General features: G+C 35.5%; 1 protein-coding gene across 2 annotated transcripts; it reads right to left on the bottom strand.

The window, feature by feature from the left end:
* Positions 1 to 1,723: 1,723 nt before the first annotated feature.
* On the bottom strand, positions 1,724 to 21,246 carry LOC127550605 (zinc finger protein 184-like). Of its 2 annotated transcripts, XM_051979695.1 has the most exons (6): positions 20,278 to 21,246; positions 18,446 to 18,656; positions 17,967 to 18,052; positions 12,827 to 12,953; positions 12,396 to 12,491; positions 1,724 to 4,229 (listed from the first exon to the last, which is right to left on the bottom strand). In XM_051979695.1, exons 3-6 carry the CDS (start codon positions 17,997 to 17,999, stop codon positions 2,380 to 2,382), a joined length of 2,106 nt encoding a protein of 701 aa, XP_051835655.1. In that variant the 5' UTR covers positions 18,000 to 18,052; positions 18,446 to 18,656; positions 20,278 to 21,246; the 3' UTR covers positions 1,724 to 2,379. The 2 variants fall into 2 exon arrangements, with proteins under 2 accessions (XP_051835655.1, XP_051835657.1); XM_051979697.1 differs by lacking the exons at positions 12,827 to 12,953; positions 17,967 to 18,052; positions 18,446 to 18,656; positions 20,278 to 21,246 and adding an exon at positions 12,662 to 12,820.
* Between the last annotated feature and the right edge of the window lie 706 nt (positions 21,247 to 21,952).

The following is a 21,952-nucleotide window of genomic DNA, read 5'->3' on the forward strand; positions in this document are numbered from 1 at the left end:
AAGGCTCTTCACAAAGCTGGCCCAGGCCCCAGGCAAGAAAACTAGATTGATAAGGAGATAAGGATTTGGACTTTAACACCTGGCTATTCTCGTGGTGAAAAGAAGGCTACCCCAGAGACCGCCAGAAAACTAACAAGAACATTACAACCCTCCCTCATCCTCCCCCAAAAAAGTCCACTCAAGCTTACATTCTTTTTGTAGCTTGTAGATTATTTCTAATTCTGTTTCATTGATTACTTTCACCAATTGGGGGAAAAATATTTTCACTAGTTCCCTGAAAGTGTCCAAATTCTCGTTCTAAATTTCCTTGTGTGTTTAGAATTCTGACTACATCTTATGATTTATCTATAATTCTATCACTTAAGTCTGTGTCTTTTCCAACAGTTTGAACAATTCAATGTGTATCTTTTTTGGGGAGAACTTGTGTTTCCTGCTGCTCCACAACTATGTGCAATTCTATTTTTCAAAATATTGTGTGCTATTTCTTTCATTTTTGGGTCTTAGATTTTTTTTGTAATCTACTTTATTCTCGTTTTTCCATCTCTTCTAATTTTCTTGTGCAATTTGTTAATATGATAGATATTGCTTAATTTTGACTTTTTAAGCACTGCCATTTTCATCTGGTTGTGTCTTTTAACTGTGGGAATTGAGTGGATCACATCAATTCCATTTTGCGACTCAATATTGTTATCTAGTAAAATTCCCTTTCTATTTAGTTATGGGTCTAGTCCAATTTCTGACCTATAAGGAAAATGTATTGCACTGTTCAAATCTAGCTCTGTGTATCTGAGAAGCTGGATCATCCCTACTTGTTGCTTAGAGATCTTTAATTATGGACCCTAGGTTATGCTGACCAAAAATCCAGTCAGATCCAAATTGTTACACTTTTTTCACAATTACACATCTCAAGAAACCCATGTATCTTATTTGAAAACTGACCTTATATTGATCAACCAGTTAGTGTTTCAATGTTCCTTTGATTGACTACAGATACTTGTGGGGAGTGGAACACTAGTTTTTTTCCTGATTTCAAGGAAATTATTTACTCTCTTCCCAATTTGGAAAGTCCCTAATCTTTCCTTTAATTAGAAATCATATTAATCTTGTATCTTGGTTTACATTCTGACATTTTCTTCTAATGCACAAAAATCTGCGTCCTCCTATATTTGGGGTCCAATGCTAAGCTGAGGAGGTATCATCTCAGTTTGATGTCACTGGCATGCATTGCTTAATAAATCAATATTCTTGAAAGCTTGAACCTTTGTTTCCTCAGTTATTTCAGACTTCACCTGTTACATATCCAATGAGAGAACAAATCTTTGTCTTTTTTATAACATCTTTTTCCACCTCTCATAGTTTCTGGTATTTTACCTGATTCAACTGACACTAAATATTTTCAATTGAATCAACAGTATTACTTTGTTCATAGTAATTTTTGGTTAGTTCCCTCTCCTACCACCACCACCCCTCCCTTTTTTTTTTTTTCTATTTCTATGGTGTTCTAGGGTGTTTAGGGGTTTTAGGGCCTAGAGAAAAGTGACTGAGGAAGCTAACTCCATTCAATCTTCTCAACCGAGACATCTAGGTTTAAATCCTAGCACTATCTGTGTGACTTTGGAATATCAAACAACATGGGCTGGTTTTCTCATTAGTAAAAAGGAACTGGACAACATGGCTTCTAAGGTTCCTTGACATTTTAAATCTAGGACCCTTGACAAGCACATAGCCCATCTCACATTTATTTACCTTCTAAAAAAAAAAATTGGTTAACTCACTTAAAGCAAATTAAAGCCAACGTGACTTTGGAGTATCAAACAACATGGGCTGGTTTTCTCATTAGTAAAAAGGAACTGAACAATATGGCTTCTAAGGTTCCTTGACATTTTAAATCTAGGACCCTTGACAAGTACATATCCCATCTCACATTTATTTACCTTCTAAAAAAAAAAATTGGTTAACTCACTTAAAGCAAATTAAAGCCAATGATCAACTGCCTAACTAAATTTGTTATTCATGCCTATTAGTGTGGTAATACCAGAAATCATGCAAAAATTTTAGTAGGTAGTGAAAATTGTAAAACTGAGTAATTTTAAAGAATCCATACCACATAAAATCTTACTCATAAGGAAACTGATGTTAGCTGAATTAATCATAAGCCATATTGATTATAAAGTGATATGTTTTGAAGAAAACTGATGTGAAATCCCTTGTAGGCACTGAGGTGGATAATAGAGCAGAAAGAAATATAGGAGAGGAAGCACATTTTTCTCCAAGACATGACAAAATCAATTAGTGAGAAATTTTGACTTAATGACCAAAAATATTTGAATAAGGAATAAATATAACAGAAGCAGTTTTCCATTCACTAAAATCCCAGAATTACTCTCCACTATGAAGTCGCTGATGTCTGACTAGAGTTGAACTATGCCTAAAAGCATTTCCACACTGATTACATTTATAGGGTTTCTCTCCTGTATGTATTCTTTGATGCCGAGAGAGGTTTGCATGCAGTCTGAAGGCTTTCCCACATTCATTACATTCATAAGCTTTCTCACCAGTATGAATACTTTTGTGTTCAGTAAGTTGTGTATGTAGTCTGAAGGTCTTTCCACACTCACTGCATGTGTAGGGTCTTTCTCCAGTATGAATTCTCTGATGTTGAGTACACTGTCTACTCTGACGGAAGGTTTTCCCACATTCATTACATTTGTAGGGCTTCTCTCCAGTATGAAGTGTCTGATGTCGTTTTAATTGTTTACTCTGACTGAAAGTTTCCCCACATTCTTGACATTCATAGGGTTTTTCTCCAGTATGGACTCTTTTATGTTGGGTAAGGTTTGCCCGCCGACTAAAGGCTTTTCCACATTCATTACATTTATAGGGTTTCTCTCCAGTATGGACTCTCTGATGTCTCATAAGAAGTGCACCATCCCCAAATGCTTTGCCACAATCAGTACATTTATATGGTTTTTCTCCAGTATGAATTCTCTTATGTTGAGTAAGTTTTCCACAAAGTCTGAAGGCTTTCCCACATTCATTACATTCATAAGGTTTCTCCCCAGGATGAATGCTCTGGTGTTTAGTAAGGTGTCCATGCAGTCTGAAGGCTTTCCCACATTCATTACATTCATAGGGTTTTTCTCCAGTATGGATTCTCTTGTGTTCTGTGAGACTTGAACTTCGACTGAAGGCTTTCCCACATTCATCACATTTGTAGGGCTTCTCTCCAGTATGGATTCTCTGATGTTGCTTAAGGATTGCACCTGTACTGAAAGCTTTCCCACATTCATTACATTCATAGGGTTTCTCTCCAGTATGAATGCTTTTATGTTGAGTAAGGCTTCCACGAAGTCTGAAGGCTTTCCCACATTCACTACATTCATAGGGTTTCTCCCCAGTATGGACTCCTTGATGTTGCTTAAGGAGGGCACTCATGCTGAAAGTTTTTCCACAATCATCACATTTATAAGGTCTTTCTGCTGTATGGACTCTCTGATGTTGTTTAAGGAGTGCACCTTTACTGAAAGCTTTTCCACATTCATTGCATTGATAGGGTTTTTCTCCAGGATGAATATTGAGGTGTTTAGTAAGATGTCCATGCAATCTGAAGGCTTTCCCACATTCACTGCATTCATATGGTTTCTCTCCAGTATGAATTCTCATATGTTGAGTAAGATGTGCATGCAATCTGAAGGCTTTCCCACATTCATTACATTCATAGGGTTTCTCTCCAGTGTGAATGCTCTTATGTCCAGTAAGGCTCCCACGCAGTGTGAAAGCTTTTCCACATTCATTACATTTATAGGGTTTCTCTCCAGTATGGACTCTCTGATGCTGCCTTAGAAGTGCACCCTTACTAAAAGTTTTTCCACATTCATGACATTCATAAGGTTTTTTCCATACACAAATTTTCTGATGTCTAATTAGGTGTGAACTAAATTGAAAAGTTCTTCCATATAGATCACATCCTTGGGATTTCTCCCTTACAGAAACTTTCTGTTCTGTAACAAGGACTGAATTCAGACTAATTTCATTACACTTAGGGGCTGTTTTTCCTGTGATAATTTTCTCCCGAGGAACTATCATTTGACCTCCAAATGGGTCAACATGTTTCCAGGTATCTCTTAATTCTGAGTACCAGATAACATTTTTAGGAAATCTTTCCACTGTCACCTGGGATAATTCCTTTTCAGAAGTGCCCTGCTTAGTTTCATGCCTGATCATCTCACCTGAAAGAAAAACAAAGAAGAATAATATGATAGATTAAACAGAGAGGACTTGATTATAAAGAAATATCAGAATTATGGAGGCAGAATTATGGGATCAGAGTCTCACTAACCCATGTCCAAATTATTGTTAATAGAGGCCCAACTAGTTTCCTGGAATTCCATATCTTATCCCATATTAAGTGATCATGAACAAGAATACCAATAGAATCTTACATAAGCAACAATTTCCTGTTTATAAGAACACTACTTCAGTCCTAACTCTCCTACAAAAATCAGAGCTTATTTGTAGTCATGGAAATTCTTGCTCCATCTATACACATCTTCTGGATCAGTTGACAAGGGCAATGTGTAACTAATATAAAGGGGCTGGAGACCAAATCACTGGTGACACATAAAACTATAATATTTTGTATTACTTGAAAAGTACATTAAAAATGTATATATATTGACAATATAGAAAGTCTGAAGGGGATGATTTGGAATGAAAAGTCCTTGTGACAGGAATAATTTCATTCATTATATTTATATATCTAATGCCTAGCACAAAACTTGGGACTAGATGTTTAATAAATATTTGTTGAATGATTGGTGGATGGATGGATGCTACTAACAAGGGAAATAAGTGAATGTTTAAAGGCTATCGTGACAATCAGCAATGAGGATAAAATTGAGGATAAATGAGGATAAATTTGCAGGACTAGGATTTGCTGTGTGATATTACAAAGTAATAAAAACTTTGCTATATAAAGGTTATAGAACATTTTATAATGGTGAGAGTTAGTGAGAAAAATAGCAGCATGACATGACTAAAAATATTCCTAACCACAAAAACTGCTCAATACTTTATGTTTTGAGGATATAAATTACTCTAAGCTCAGGTCTAAGAAGGGGATAATGGGTTGGTTATATCTTGTTGGTTTTGTCCAAGTAAAATTCTTAAGTACTCTAGAGAATGCCAAATATTAGAGGCTAAAAAATGGAGAAGTACTAGCCAAACAATAAGTACAATAAAAAGTTGTAGGAAACTGTTGTTATAAAAAAAGAATATCAGTATTTTTGAACTGCAATAGTGTGTTGTTAGGGAACAGAGAGAAATAAAGGATAATTAGAATTATACTAATTCTATGAATTCTATGAATGAATACTAAACAGAGGAATTAAAACATGATTCAGTAGACCATAAGATGTTATTATATAGGGGCAGCTAGATGGTGCAGTGGATAGAGCACCAGCTCTGAAGTCAGGACGACCTGAGTTCAAATCTAGTCTCCGATACTTAACATTAACACTTCCTAGCTGTGTGATTCTGGGCAAATCACTTAACCTCAATTGCCTTAGTAAAACAAAACAAAAGAAGTTATTTTACATATATATACACATATGTATATATATATATATATATATATATATATATATATATTTTATGTTTTTATTGCTCAGTAGTGAAAGGATGAATGTAGCATTTTAAGTGGTATTGTTGTTCTGTTATTTTTTTAATTGTGCAATTTTCTTGGCAGAGATACTGGAGTGATTTGCTTCTCCAGCTCATTTTATAGATGAGAAAACAGGCAAACAGTATTAAGTGACTTGCCTAATATCTGAGGCCAAATTTGAACTCAGGAAGATAAGCCTTTCTAACTCATTGCCTGGTACTCTATCTAGAAAACTACATCATCTAGTTACCAAGTGTTTTAGATAGTCTGACAATGAAACTAAATGAGGAAGAGAGAATCTGCCAAAAAAAGAGAGGAATTTTATATTGAAATAAGTAATGATTAATCACCTAAAAATTGTGGTAGTGGTGGAGAGTAAGAGCTGTATTCTATAGATACTTAAAAGAAAAAAAAAAAAACGCACCAAAAACATACTTTAAATGTCTAAGATGTCAAAGAAGGGAAAATTTAACATGAAAGTAGTTTTTTAAAAGTTCATGAAGGACGGGAACTTGGGTACACATTAATATATCAGTCAGATGCCAGAACTACAGGAAAATATACAAAATATTTTACTAGTACTGGGAGAAAACAGGTTACAACTTGGTTTTTTAGTGAAGTCTCAAGGACAGAATTTTAAGGTTGTAAAGTACTTTGAAAACTTTAAAGTACCAAAAAAATATAAAGTGCTTTATATTAGTATATAAACATTAGCTACTTTTTTCAGATTTTCTCTTTTCTCCTCCCTCATTTCTTCCTTTTCTCTCTCTCTGAAGACTAATTATCCACATTTTGCTTGTATTTGTGTGTGGAGTCCAGGGTTCTTGGCCTTTTTCCCCACTTTTTCATCAACTCCCATAGAGTCAATTTTCATGTCCATGATTCCCAAAACAACTACCTAGTCTTTTTTTTTTTTTTTTTTAATTATAGCTTTTTATTTACAAGATATATGCAGGGTAATTTTTCAGCATTGACAGTTGCAAAACCTTTTGTTCCAAATTTTCCCCTCCTTCCTCCCACCCCCTCCCCCAGATGACAGGTAGACCAATACATTTTAAAGTATATGTTAAATACAATATATGTATACATGTCCATAACTATCTAGTCTTTAACTCTCTCAGAGCTTTAGTCATGAATTTCATCTAAAAATTGACATAAATGAGAACTTATGTTTTCTTTAAAACTGATTCTTTCCTCTTTTATCTACCTAACTTCTTTCCATCAAGGACACTACCTTTCTTCTAGTTAGTAAGGTTTGCAATCTCATTCCTAATTCTTCTTCAATATCTCAGATGCAATTAGACATCTAACTTGATCAATTCTATCTCTATTATCTCCCATCCACTGCTTTCTCTTCACTTGTATCATAACCAAGCTACTTGCTGTTCTCATCACCTCTCACCCAGAATACCCTAATAGGCTCCTTCAGAATTTTCTCCAAAAAAATTTCTTCCATAAAGATGCCCAAGTGATTTTCTCTTGCACAGGTGTAAACATTATACTCTTTTGCTCAAGAATCTTTAATGGTTTTCTATTGCCTCTAGAAAAAATATAAATCTCTTTGGCATTAAAAGCCTTTTATAATTAGATTCCAGCTCACATCCCCAGATTGATAACACATTACTCCCCTTTTTGTATTCTATTCCAAACTGCCTTACCTGCTGTTCCTCATATAAAAAATTCTAGCTGCTATTTCCAAACCTTTTTCTAGACTTCTCATCATGCCTTGGAATCCCTCAATGCCTTTCCATAGTTCATAGTTCTTTATATGAATCCACTACTGGTATCTCTAGCTTTTAGTATCCCAAACCTTGAGTGTTTAATCTATATACACACACCATCAAAAAAAGTTGTTTATACCTGTTGCTGCTTCTCTCTTAACTTAACCATTTGCAAACCAGCTTCCAAACTCTGCACTGCTCTGAAACTGCTCTTTCCAAAAGTCCAAAGATCTTTGATTTACCATGTTAAATGATAGTATATGATGTCATTTTCAATCTTTATCCTTTTTGACTTCCCAGGTATATCTGACCATCTTCTTGTGTTTTATCTCACACAACCTTGCCTGGTTCTTCTATCTAATTACTGTGTCTCAGTATCCTTGGATGGGGCTACCATGAGCCCTTTTCTCTCTCTCTCCACATTTTCTTTCTTGGTGACCTCATTAGTTTCCATAGACTTGATTATTATTAGCTTCTACACAAATGCATGCCAGATCTATATACAGTTAGTTTTTATCCAGAATAAATTTGTATTATATAAATTCAAGTTTATGTAAAGAAAGCTGCATCCAAAAAAAACCACATTTATTATATAGTATTGTGCTTTCTCTCTATGCTCCTGCCCCTTCTTCCCCAAAACAAAACACACATAAAAAACCCCCCAAACTCGTCTAAGGGAAAGCAGAATGACTGACACATTGAAAAACCTCTACTGAGACTTACAGTGCCAAGAGAAAATTTTGTCTCACTCCACCTGCAGGAGTACCCATCTGTCTGTCTTGTCTGTGCACATTTAAAGACATTCCATATATATATATATATATATATATATATATATATATATATATATATATATATATATATATATATATATATATATATATATAATATATATATATATATATACCTCTTGCCTAAAGTACTCCAACAGTCTTCTAATTTGTTTTCCCATCTTTGGTGTCTCTCCCTCTTCGCCTAAAGTACTCCAACAGTCTTCTAATTTGTTTTCCCATCTTTGGTGTCTCTCCCTCTTGCCTAAAGTACTCCAATAGTCTTCTAATTTGTTTTCCCATCTTTGGTGTCTCTTCTCTTCAACCTATCATCCCTTCAGCTGCCAAATTTATATTTCCAAAGCACAGATCAGACGATGACACTCCTTTGATAATAAAATTCTAGTGGCTCTCTATTGCCTCTAGGATAAAATATAAACTACTTTTTCTGGTTGCTTAAAGTCTACCACAATTAGGTTCTAATCTATAAGATTTAGGTTTATATGAACTGATTTTATATGAATCCCATACCTTGATGTCATGTAGGATACAATGCTGGACCTGAAGTCAGGAAGATCTGAGTTCAAATTTGGATTCAGATATATACTAGCTATGTGACTCTGATTAAGTCATTTACCTTCTATTTGGCTCAGTTTCAACTGTAAAATAGAGACAATAATAGCACCTACTTCCAGAATTATGGGATCAAATGAGATAATATTTATAAAGTGTTTAGCACAGTGCCTGGCACAAAGCAGATACTGTATAAATGCTTATTTCCTCCCTTTCTCCCTTTTCCTTCCTCTCTCACATAGATCTTACATTCTGATCAACCTGAAACCACTAATAGATTTATTGGCTTCCATACATACTTCCATACATACATACTTGATCAGAAAATCATAGCTGAATATCTGTCTGGAATGAATAAGATATTTGTTCTTCTATATTCTGCCTTTTTTTTTTTTTAAGCAACAGCTGATTTGCATATCCTCTTTTGAAAACTAGCTCCTCTTCTGCAATTAGCTTGTTTATTTCATTATCTATCTCCCACATATAGATATCCTGTGTATAGTCAGCTAGATATCCTGTGTATAGTCAGCTTCTACATTTTATTGTCTTTTATATATATTTTATTATTCAGTACTAATAAAACTTCTTATTTTATTTGTTTTTTTGGCTGCTGAGCATCAGAAGTTAAGAAGCTCATTCTTCCTACTAGACTAGAGATTATAGCTAGATAGAGGACTAATATGGATTTAATAGTTATAGATTGGGGAGTTCTTAGAGACTAACCAATCACTACTGCAACATGAGCTCTAGAGTAGTTGGTGTTGTATTCATGGATGCTATAGCTGAAGTATAAAGAGGGTGGATATTAAAAGTGGAATACAAACAAATAAATCCTGGCCTTTGTCTTTTTTTTTTTTTATTAATAACTTTTTATTGACAGAATCCATGCCAGGGTAATTTTTTTACAACATCATCCCTTGCACTCACTTCTGTTCCGATTTTTCTCCTCCCTCCCTCCACCCCCTCCCCTAGGTGACAAGCAGTCCTATATATGTTAAATATGTTGCAGTATATCCTAGATACAATATATGTTTGCAGAACCGAACAGTTCTCTTGTTGCACAGGGCGAATTGGATTCAGAAGGTAAAAATAACCCGGGAAGAAAAACAAAAATGCAAATAGTTCACATTCATTTCCCAGTGTTCTTTCTTTGGATATAGCTGCTTCTGTCTGTCCATCATTTATCAAATGAAACTGAGTTAGGTCTCTTTGTCAAAGAAATCCAATTCCATCAGAATACATCTTCATACAGTATCGTTGTTGAAGTGTATAATGATCTCCTGGTTCTGCTCATTTCACTTAGCATCACTTCATGTAAGTCTCTCCAAGCCTCTCTGTATTCATTCTGCTGGTCATTTCTTACAGAACAATAATATTCCATAACATTCATATAACACAATTTACCCAGCCATTCTCCAATTGATGGGCATTCATTCAATTTCCAGTTTCTAGCCACTACAAACAGGGCTGCCACAAAACATTTTGGCACATACAGGTCCCTTTCCCCTTGCCTTTGTCTTGAAAGGTATAGGGCCCTGCATCCAGTCTGGACAAAAATACTGTTGAGTTGCTCATGGAATTATGAAATAATTCAACCATTCTGGAAAATAATTTGGAATTATGTCTGTTCTTAACCTGTGACTTAGCAACCTCATTACTGAGCATATAGCCAAGAAAACCAAAGACAGAAAACAAAATATAACCTATACAATATACTCACATGCATTCTTTGTGATTGCAATAAAATTAGAGGCAAAGTAGTTGCCCATAAAATTGAAAAATGACTGAGGAAACCATGCATATTAATGTAACAGAATGTACTATAAGAACTGCCTAATAAGGAATTCAGAGAAGCATGGCAAAACTACATGAAGTGATGTCATAAAGAAAGCAGAACCAAAAGAATAATAGAGACAATGACTACAAATATATGTGTGTGTGTGTTTGTGTGTAAAATATATATTTTGTAGAAAAGTCAGAACATGAATATGGAATGCAGTAAACCTTGTCAGACTTGGTCTCTATTGGTTAGCTTTACTGAAATGTTTTTTTTTTTTCTAAGAAAGGGTTCACAGTTCCAGTTGTTTAGTGATCATGAGAGCCATCTACACTGAGAGGACGTGAGAACTGAGTGTGGTTCACAATATAGCATTTTCACTCTTTTTATTGTTATTTGATTGCATTTTATTTTCTTTCTCATTTTTTCTGATTTGATTTGATTTTTCTTGTGCAGCAAGATAATTGTATAAATATATCTGCATATATTGGATTTACCATATATTCCTTTTGTATTTTTTATTAAATTAAATTAAAATATTTTTACTTACAAAACGTATGCATGGGTAATTTTTCAACATTGACCCTTGCAAAGCTTTCTATTCCAAATTATCTCCTCCTTTCCCCCACCCCTTCTCCAAGATGGCTGGTAGTCTAATACATGTTAAATATGTTAAAACATATGAATTTAACATATATTTCTACCATGTTTCATATATATAATGGACTACTTGCCATCTAGGGGAAGGAATGGAGGAGGGGGATTGGAACACAAAGTTTTGCAAAGGTTAAGGTTGAAAAATTATCCATGCATATGTTTTGAAAAATAAAAAGTTTTAATAAAAAGAAAGAAAAGGTTCAGTGGATGTGTGGGAAGTGGTGATAAACTTGTAGAGATTAGGAGAGAGGAGAGGAGAATTAGGGGAAACAACTATGACATAAAATAAAAAAGGCAACAGTGTTTATAAGCCTTTGGAACCAATAACAGCAATAATCAAGTCTATGTAATGCTGAAATAAAATCAAGAATGATATTTGAGAGAATTCATGCTAAATGACCACAGTCTTTTTTACAAGTATAGGGTGCTTGAAGGAGAATCTTAGCATCAGAAGTACTATAAAATATCTCTTGATTAAAGACAGCTGATAGCCTTGAAGGTTCCCCTTGTATTGCAATAATGGATTAGTGTTGAGTAATAAAATTAGGGAAAGAAGTATACTTCGTTCCCCAAAGGCCAGCTAATCAGGTCTTTTTAAAAGTTGTATCCACAAAATTAATACTCCCTTTTTGCTAAATAAATATTACAAAAGCATAACTGAAAATAACTCCTTTTGTTGTTATGAAATTTCGTCATTTGTTTCATAATTGCTATAAATATGGCCTGGAAGTAGACTCAGAGAAAGTTCTTATCTATTATCTGGAGTATTGCAACAGTCTCCTAATTTGTCTTCCCATCCCTAATCTCTCTCCTCTCCAATCAATCACTGACCTGTGGTTAAATTGTTATTTCCAAACCATAGGTCTGATCATGTCATTACTTTGGTCAAAAAATTCTGGTGGCTCCCTTTGCCTCTAGGATAACATATCAATTCCTTTACTGGGCATTTAAGATTTCTTATGATCAGGTTACTGGGGATGTACCCAAGAAAGTTATAAAAAGAAAACAAGATATAACATATACTTCCCTATTCATAAAAACACTTTATGATGAAAAAAAAAAAAAAGGTTGCCCATCAAATTAGTAGGGAAACCTGTTGATCAATCCCTTTACCTGCAACAGATATTCAAGATAATAAAGCATTTTCTAATACATTTTATCTAAATGCAGAATGAAGCTTGTTTTCTCACAATTGCTACTTAGATAATGTTCATCTGCTTGGTTTTCTCACTCACCTGGAGAATTACCTCTTAAGAGTTCTCTCCCTACCATCCAAGGCTCTTCTCCTTGTTCCAAATGGGAAATCACATCTGGCTTGGAAATATGATACCCTGCTCAAATGGAAAGAAATGACTTAGGTGGTTTTTCCTGAGAACTAAGAACTATCCCTCAAAGTTCCATGCCCTTGTGCCTCTGAACTTCTGAAAGATGAAAAATGCAGTAATAAATACATCACAAAGAAAGTACCTATTTATTATGCTATGAAGTATAGACCTTTCACCTGAAAATCAGGAACATCTTATTTCTCTGCCAGAAAGAGATTAGGAATCTGATCATCGAACCCCAAGTTTCTTCATGGATAAACATTTCAGCAACTCCACATCCTTTGAAAGAAAGATACTTTAATGGACAAACTGATTCTAAATCATGAGAAAACTATACTTACCTAATGAGACCAGATTCCTATAATTCTCTAGCATTACATCTCTGTATAGATATTTCTGACCAGGGTCTAGTTGCCCCCACTCCTCCTGGGTAAAGTACACAGCCACATCCTTGAATGTCAATGATTCCTGAAATGTCAAAAAATTCTTATTCAATATAATTCATTGACATGGCTTTGAGGGCAAATTGGGGGACAAGATTACCTGTCTTGATAATGTTCAAGGATTTGAATACAGAATCAGGTATCATAGAGTGGTTAAAATAGGTTCTTGTCCTAGTTCTAATACTTAGTGACCCTAGGCAAGTTACTAAATCTCTCTAGATTTGTTTTCTCCTTTAAAAAAATGAGAGAAATTTTGATGACCTCTAAGGTCTTTTCCATCTATAACCTATGATCCTCCAAATTAAGTAAATTGTCATAATCCTTACTATGTACTTATTAGTGATCTTGATCATGTAGGAGATACAATAGAAAAATGAGACAGTCAGTATTCTTAAAGAGTAAACATTATTTCTGCCCTGAAAGTAAAATACACATATGGCACAATTGAACATGTAAAACAATATTGGCTATGAATTGGTCTAACAATTCTGGAAAGCAATTTGAACTACATTAAAAAAAAAAATCACTAAATTGTGCATACCCTTTGATCAAATAATATCTCTCCCAGCCAAAGCAATCAAAGACCAAGGGAAAGGATACATTTAATATATATACATATTTATGTATATGTATATATGTACATATACCTATATACACAAAATATTTATGACAGCATTTTTTTTTTTGGTTGTAGCAAAGAACTTGAAAAGTATTTATCAACTGTGAAATAGCTCAATAAATTACTGCCGATGAATGTAATAGAACTATACAATAAAAATGATAAAAAAAGAAATACCGAAGAAGAAATACAATGACAATATTGTAAAGGAAAACAGTTTAAAGATTTATGAACTCTTATCAATGCAGTAAGTTGATCACTGCAGAACACTGATGATGAGGCATGTAGTCTACCTCTTAGCAAAGAGATGGTAGACTGTAATTGCAAAATGAAACAATTTTTCAGACGTAACCAAACTCAGAATTTGTTTTGCTTGACTATAATGATTTGTTATCAGGGAAGCTTTTTGTTATGGAATTTGAGGGTGTATGAAAAGAGTTTGAGAATATGGTAGCAGTTGGTGATAGAGACTCAAAAAGGGCAAGAATTTGACTTGTGATTTCATGGGTTAGAGAGCTCTTAGGGATGAATTTCTACACCAAGATAACTTAAGTGACTTGCTAGACTGAACAGACTATAAATGTCAGAAGAACCCCAGTCTTTTTAGCTCCAAGGCTAGCTTTCTATTCACTACATCTCAGTGATGCAAAAAAAATTGACAAAAAATAAAGTGTTAATGAAATATTTTCAAAATACAAAGAAAAAAGAGATTAGAAGGTTGGAAAAAAAAAAAAACAAAAACCAAGCAGAGTAGTGTTGGTACTACTATGTTAAATTTAATGTAAACAATATAAAAATGTTTGCTTACAAACATTTTTTTTTTTGTATATGAGCTTTTCTATTACTCTTAATATGTGGAAATGTTTATAATTCCACTGTATATTCCAGTGTATAATAAACACTGTAAGTATTATCTGTCATCTGCAAATGAAAATAGTCAGATATCCAGCAGGCTTTTTAAAAATTCAGTGTCTTTTAAAATCACAATTAGTCTAATGCATACACTACTACTTTCCCAATCTGTTACGCTGTCAGGCCTATCACTTGCTTTTTCAGTTACACTGACATAGGCTGGTTCTCCAATTTTATTTTTTTTAATCAGATTGATTTTTTTTTTTTACTCAACTTGAATTATATTGCTTATGCAATTCTAAGTCTATTACATCATGATGTTTGAATATATTTGCTATCCAACTTAATTATCCTTTTGTGATTCTACCATTTGTTAATACTTCAGCTTACAATTCCAAAAGAATTTTTATCCCTTAGATATTTTATGTTAAGAGAATTTCTTTACTGTATTATAATTTTTAAAACAAAATTCCTTTTTCTGTTCAGGGATTAGGAAGGAAGAAAGTACCTGATCTACTAAGAGTGATGAAGGTGCAAGCTACAGCAGGGTAGTCTCTAGTTAGGCCCAGGCTTTATAATAGAGCTGGGTTCTTCCTGTAATTGAATTGGAAGAACTATTTCCTCCCCTATGGGGAAAAGTACAGAATTCCATAGTTTTAGCCCCTGCTAAGAGTATGAATGGGAGGAAGGTAGGTAATGAAGAAGCCATGGGCTAGGTGGACCTGAATACTAGGTTATAAGGGAGTAAGGAGTAAGGAAAGAACTGAGATATAAAGTACCCCAACTGGTATGGATAGGAATGGAAGATATGAGAAACAGTATAAAATCTTAGTTGTTCTCAATAGGGATTCAAATGGGTAAGGAATCCTAGGGAATCCCTGAACATAAGGAGTAAAGGCCTTCTGGGACCAGATTCCTCAAGTTAAGGAACTCCCTCTCTGTGCCCTGCTAACTGATGGTAGCTTTAGGCTGAGAAATTTAGGCTTAGATATGGGTAAATAGAGATAGGGCTGCATACTTTAGCAGTGCCTTATTCCAGATAGACAGGGGCACTAGAAGTGATACATAGTTCACATTTAGCATGCAAGCATGGGATACAAGAGCAGGTCATGGACTAGAGGTGTCAAGTTCAGGGTAAGCTTTGGGACTTCAGAAAGTAAATAAAGTGCTGGACTTGGAGATGGAAAGATCTGAGTTTGAATCCTGTCTCAGTCATTTATTGGCCATGTCATCGGACAAATTGCTTAACATCTTTCACTTTTAGTTTCCTCATCTGTAAAATAAGGTTAATAATACTATCTACCTCACAGGTTTGTGAGGATTAAATGAGACAATATCCATAAAGCTCTCAGGAAAAAAAAAAAAAAACCCAATATAAAAGATCTATATAAATGCTAATTATTATGATTAGAATCCAAAATCTTTTTTTTTGGTTTTTTTCCATGCTCCCTCCACCCTTTTTTTCCCCTGGTATGAGAAGGGTGTGTGATGCTTTTAAATCAGTGAGGGGATTTGTGAAGATCTACCTTCCCTTGCTTCAAATTGCTTGCCACATTATAGGAAGTTTTTTGTCTAGATCAGGCAGCGCTAGCAAACCAAAATCTCTCAGAAAATCTCTACACTAGAGACTGGTTTTTCCATCAACTGCCTCATCTAGATGTGATCGGGCTTTTTAATGGAGATGCCACCTTCTAAAGGAATATTTATGATGGCCAATTAATTTTTTTTCTGTGCCACCTGATCCTGATGTTAGCTTCACAGAAAAACTGTATAATCTGAAGGAAATGAATTAGGAAGATAGCCCCTAGTATAGATTATATAATACTGGGGAATCACAATTTAGTAATATAGTTTGAAGGTTACTACAAGAGAGAAAAGGAGCTAGGCTCCTGCTTGATACATCCACAAATAAATGGGTATATATATATAAAAAAACAACCAAGTTATCAAACATTTCTTCTAATGTTATGCTATAGGCTATATGCACTTTATCCTTGGCATAACTTGCCAAGAAATTTGGTTAAGGAATAATTAATTTTATAAAAACTCACTATAAGGGCAGCTAGGTGGTGCAGTGGAGAGAGCACCAACCCTTAAGTCAGGAGGACCTGAGTTCAAATCCAGCCTCAGACATTTAATATTTTCTAGCTGTGTGATCCTGGGCAAGTCACTTAATCCCAATTGCCTCAGCAATTAAAAAAAAACTCACTATACAACTTATCTCTGGTAGATGTGCCAAAAAATTAACTAAAATCACCTGAAAATTGGAGCTCAGACAATCCATGAGGACTTTTTTAAAAGGAGTAGGGCAGGGGACTAATAGATGACAGAAAAACAAAGGCTCTCTGGATCTAAGAAAAGGCCTTATGAAAGAATATAGAGAAGAATACACTAGTCTGAAATAAGCTGGGTTATTAGAGAGATGTGAACAATTAAGGACGCTAAAATTGAGTGGTAGAAGCAGAGTCAGGAACTAAGAGCAGAGGCATACCCAGATTTTGTGAAAAAGTATTGAATAGATCAAGACTGGAAATGAAATTAGTGTTGGGGAATAAAAAACCAACCCAAACAAACAAAACCTATGCTATAAGAATGTAATGGAATTTTACTGTTTAGTAAGAAATAAATATGAGGAATTTAGAAAAATATGAAAAGATTTATATGAAATAATTCTGAGCAAAATAAGCATAATTAAGAAAGCAAAGTATATGACTATATGCAGATCACTAAAAGGAAGATGAAATCAAGAGTAATGGAAAAATCAGTGAGAGTCCTATGGAAAAGGGAAAGAAAAATACTTCTTCCCTCACAATAAAGAAGTAGTAAACTAGTAGAAAAGAATATTGTACACATTGTTACAAGGATTATGTTTCAAATGTTTTTCCTTTGCCACAAAAGTGAATTCAGTCTGGAAGGTAGGAGAGGAAATGACTGTGATACAAAGACATAAAACAAAATTTAAAAAACAGTAAAATAAACCCTCCAATCCAACTAAGCTAAACTTCCAGTACTAGTTTCTACAAAGTACAGAGTTATTCCAGGACTAAGCCTTTGCATACGATATTCTCTCTACCAAGAATATTCTTTGTTATCCTCTATGATCATTTAAATCTCACCAGTCTTTCCTCCCTCTGAATTTCTGATATTTATTTTCTGGCTTATTCTTCTCAATTCTGGTGCATACATTTGTATTATATATAAAGTTTTTTATTGTGTTAAAAAGTAATAATTAAAATAATTTTATGTATATGTCTTTTCTCCCAGTGAGACTACAATAGTTTTTCAAGACAAGGATTATTTTCCATTTCTTTTGTTTGGGTTATTGGCTAGGACATGTTTACAGAACATACTAATGCACAGTAGAACTGACATGCTGCTGAATGAGTTTGTGAATATTATAAGAAGAAAGGAATTCTATGAAATGGTGTTATTAAGCTATGACCACTCATGTGTCTCCTGGGGTCAAAACAGATGAGTCTCAATTCCCAGATACTACTTTCATGATGAAATAAAACATTTTTGCCTTATGATACCAGTTCTGGATTCTAAGAATAAAACCCAACTCACCTGGGATCTCATTGTTATGCAGCCAGAGTACATTACTTTCTATTCAGTGATCTGCTCAGGGAATGTTGATTCCCAAGGAGGCTGAGCTGTGGAAGAGGAAAAAAAAAAAACAACGAAGCTCTTCTTTTCTTGTGGTTTCCAAATTATGATCAAATTGGAGCTCCTCACAGAAGAGTTTGGTGTGATACCACTTAAACATTTTTTACATCAATTTTATGTTAGAAAGAGGTAATACATATAGGCCTAGACCTCTGCCCTGCCACCAGTATAGATGCACAACTTTAAACCAGTATCCAGATATGTGGATTTGGATCTCTGCTCAGATACTGACACAGACATAGGCCTTTGCCATCATACATATACATACATATACTCTCAGAATTAATCCTTAACTTTAAAGGAAAAGGTCCCATTAAATGATTCAAGGCACAACCTTCTTATTAGGAAATCACATCATCTCCCCATTCTATAATTCTCACCTCTCCTGAAACATTTGGGTCAGATTTTCTACGGTTACAGTGCTCACTCGTTTCTGGATAATCTGATGCCACTTCAATCCTATATACTCAGGCAAGATAACAGAAACGGATTCAATATGAGTCTTCTAGGACTCGCTCTTTCTTCAAACTCTGACCAAAGGGTTCAGGCCAGTTATGTCTCCTTCTGGGATGATTTCCTGCTGTCCAGCACCTGGGGGAGTAGAGGCAAGATCACTTTAATCTGGGACCTTCACTCTAGGGCTGAGATATTTGTCTCCTCAATCCAGGACCCTTTCTCGGTTGCTCCAGGCTTGATACCTATTAACTCAATACAGAATTGCTGTGAGCAGAGAGAAGATGGGATCAGAGAAGAGACTCTAGTTTCTACATATTACAATGTATGGAAGAAAGAGTCAGCATTACAAATGGACATATGATGAATTTTATTTATTAAACAAAACTAGAACTCAATTCTACAATTCTACTATACGCAAAGCACAGAGCTAGATCCTAGAGATACAGGCTAAAAAAAAAAAAACCCTAGAACAAAAAACAGTCTATACCCTTTAGGCGTTTACATTCTTCAGTGGCTACCATTGCTATGATACACTGCAAATGACTTACATTGAAATCTCCTCACAAAATGGCACCAGTTTGCCTGGCTTACTATACATTACTACCTTTCTTATATTCTTCCTTGAATTTTGAATTCCATGCCCTGTCCCCATGCCTTTTCAGAAGCTATCTCCCATTCCTAGAAGGCACTCCCTTTTCCCCTCAGTTTCCCTAGCTCACCTCATAGGTCACCTCCTATGGAATACCCTTATTGATCCCTTTTTTAAAGTTAATGTTCTTCCCCTCCTCGTCTTATTTTTATTTACTTCTGCACCCATTATATTCCCTCAATATAGTTTAAACTCCTTGAGGGAAGGAACTGGGTTTCTGCCACCCCAACTAGTACTTTCTATAAGGTAGGCCCTTAAATGGTTGTTTAGGATGGGGATGCAATACAAGCCAAGCTCTTCTTCATACACATGCCTCCCCCTTTCTCTCATTTCTTCAGCAGATCATTCCCAGAATAATCTTCTTTATTTAATGCTCAGTATCTCCCCACCTCCAGGTTCTTTCTAAGTTGCCTAATTTAAAAAAATAAAACAAAAACAGAACCTAATTATCTTCCTGGATCTCTATTTCCCTTCTCCTGAGTTCAAATCTGGCCTCAGGCTGTATAATCCTGAGCAAGGCACCTGATCCTGTTTGCCTCAGTTTCCTCATCTGTAAAATGAGCCGAGAAGGAAATGGAGAACCACTCCTGTATCTCTGACAAGAAAACTCCACATGGGTATTATGAAGAATCGGGTACAACCATAAAGATTTAACAAGTCCCTTAGCAAACTTCATTTGGAGGGTAAGCTCCTTGAGGGCAGGTATTCGCTTTCACATATTTCTCCAAGTCTTTAGCCAAGCGCTCTGAACAAGGTAGTCTTAATATTCATTCATTCACTATACGTGGCAGCAAATTGGTATCTACTGTTTGCAGACAGATTGATAAAAGGCGGAAGCAATCTAGGTCTCGAACTCTAGAAGCTTCAGTCCCACCACTTCGCACCGCAGACACGTGACACTTCAGTCAAAACATCAGTGTAAAAGGAGCCACGAAGGGCCCAGTCCGTCACTCACTAGTCCAAGCACTCGGACCTCAGGAAGCTGTTCTGCCCGCCCCGCCCCCCGCATCCTCCTGGCCTGAGACTAATCCGCCCACCTCCGGCCCCTCCCGGACCTGCATTCCCTAAGCAGAATGGGCGGCGGCTAGCAAGGGGCCCATTAAATACCTGGAACTGGGTCCGGAGTTTGGACTGACATATGATAAAGAGCTGGGTTCGAAGCTTAAGAACAAATTATGGCGTCAGGCTGCGCGCGCATCCTCAGGGGAAAGTGCGCCTGCGCCGGGGACAAACTGCCGGACTACAATTCCCCAAATGAGGCGGCTTTTGCAGTTTCTGTGCCAGCTACATGGATTCCTTTCCCAAAGATATTTTTGTTTTGCCTGACCAAGTTCTAGTTTTCCCCAGCCACTCAAAGACTTTTCTCTCTATGTCAAGAGCTACACTTGGTTCTATCTTGATAGCACCGAAAGAACTAGGCTTCGCACCGGTTTCCGTAGTCCCGCCCCTCCTGTTACACACTTGTTGAAAGGCCGGAAACAGCCCTTTCTGGCAGACTATTGGCTGGATGGGCGATTTTTAAGGGAACCAGGGCAACCAATCCGTCTTGGGGGAGCCGTTGTAGGAGAGGAATTTGAAAAACTGAACTGGGGAGTAGTCGGGAGAGAGGAGCTTCAGCTCAGATCAGGTTAGGAACTGTTTTGAAAAAAAAAATTTTTTTTTAATTATATATATGACTAATTTACTATGTCTTTGAGGAAAGGAAAACTATGGGCAATTCCATTTGCACACTTAAATGTCGGTATTTTTGTGGATGTGCTTGCTTGCTTCAAAGATAAGAGATTGCAACCCATTCAAGCTTTCACATCTTTTGGGATTCTTGACTATATAAAAAAGACTTCCACATGGAGTTCACCACATGTCCTTTTAGTCCTACTAGATGTTTTGATGCGCCATATGTAGTACCCGGGAATTTCTCCAGAAAAGCCACCTCAGGTTCCTGGTACTGTTTTGTTGTTCTGTCATGTTAGACTCTCCGTGACTCCATTTGGGATTTTCTTGGCAGAGATGCTGGAGCGGTTGGCAAATCCTTCTCCAGCTCATTTTACAGATGAGGAACCTTAGAGGAGGCAGGATTAAATGACTTACTAGGGCCTCACAGATGGTAAGTGTGTGAGATCAAATTTTAATTTCTTGATTCCTAGCTCAGTGCTTTATCCACTGCTGCCACCTGGCAATACCAACTCAAAGTTAATCAATTCCCAGTGATGTGTATATTTTTATTACCTAAGGGGAACATGAATTTAAAACAAAATTAATAAACATTAACTGACTCCTATGTGCTAGGCACAATGCTAAGAACCTGGAATAAAATGAATAAAAAGACAGTTCCTAGGCTCAAAGAGATTGTTATCTAATGGGGAAACAACATGCAAACAAATATATACAAAGCAAGTTATATATAGCAGAGTTTCTTAAACTTTTTTCCATTTGCAACTCCTTTTCATGTAAGAAATTTTACTCTACTCAGGATTTATAGGTATATAAGATAGGTATGCAAATCAAATTTTACTGATAATTATAAAGAAATATGTAACAATTCTTTGGTATACATGTAATTTTACCACTTGTTAAAGAGAAAAGACATGCTAATAAGATGCATGTGCTTGTTTATTTTTACTTAATTATTGGGAGTATATTTGATATTGCAGGACACAGCATCTTCAATTTTTTTCAGGGTTGATTGATATTTTGATCTTATAATCTGACACAGACATAGGCCTTTGCCATCATACACATACATACATAGTACAAAATGGCAGAAGTATGTATGGTATCATTT

Source organism: Antechinus flavipes, chromosome 2 (genome assembly GCF_016432865.1).
Source record: "Antechinus flavipes isolate AdamAnt ecotype Samford, QLD, Australia chromosome 2, AdamAnt_v2, whole genome shotgun sequence".
NCBI lineage: Eukaryota > Metazoa > Chordata > Mammalia > Dasyuromorphia > Dasyuridae > Antechinus > Antechinus flavipes.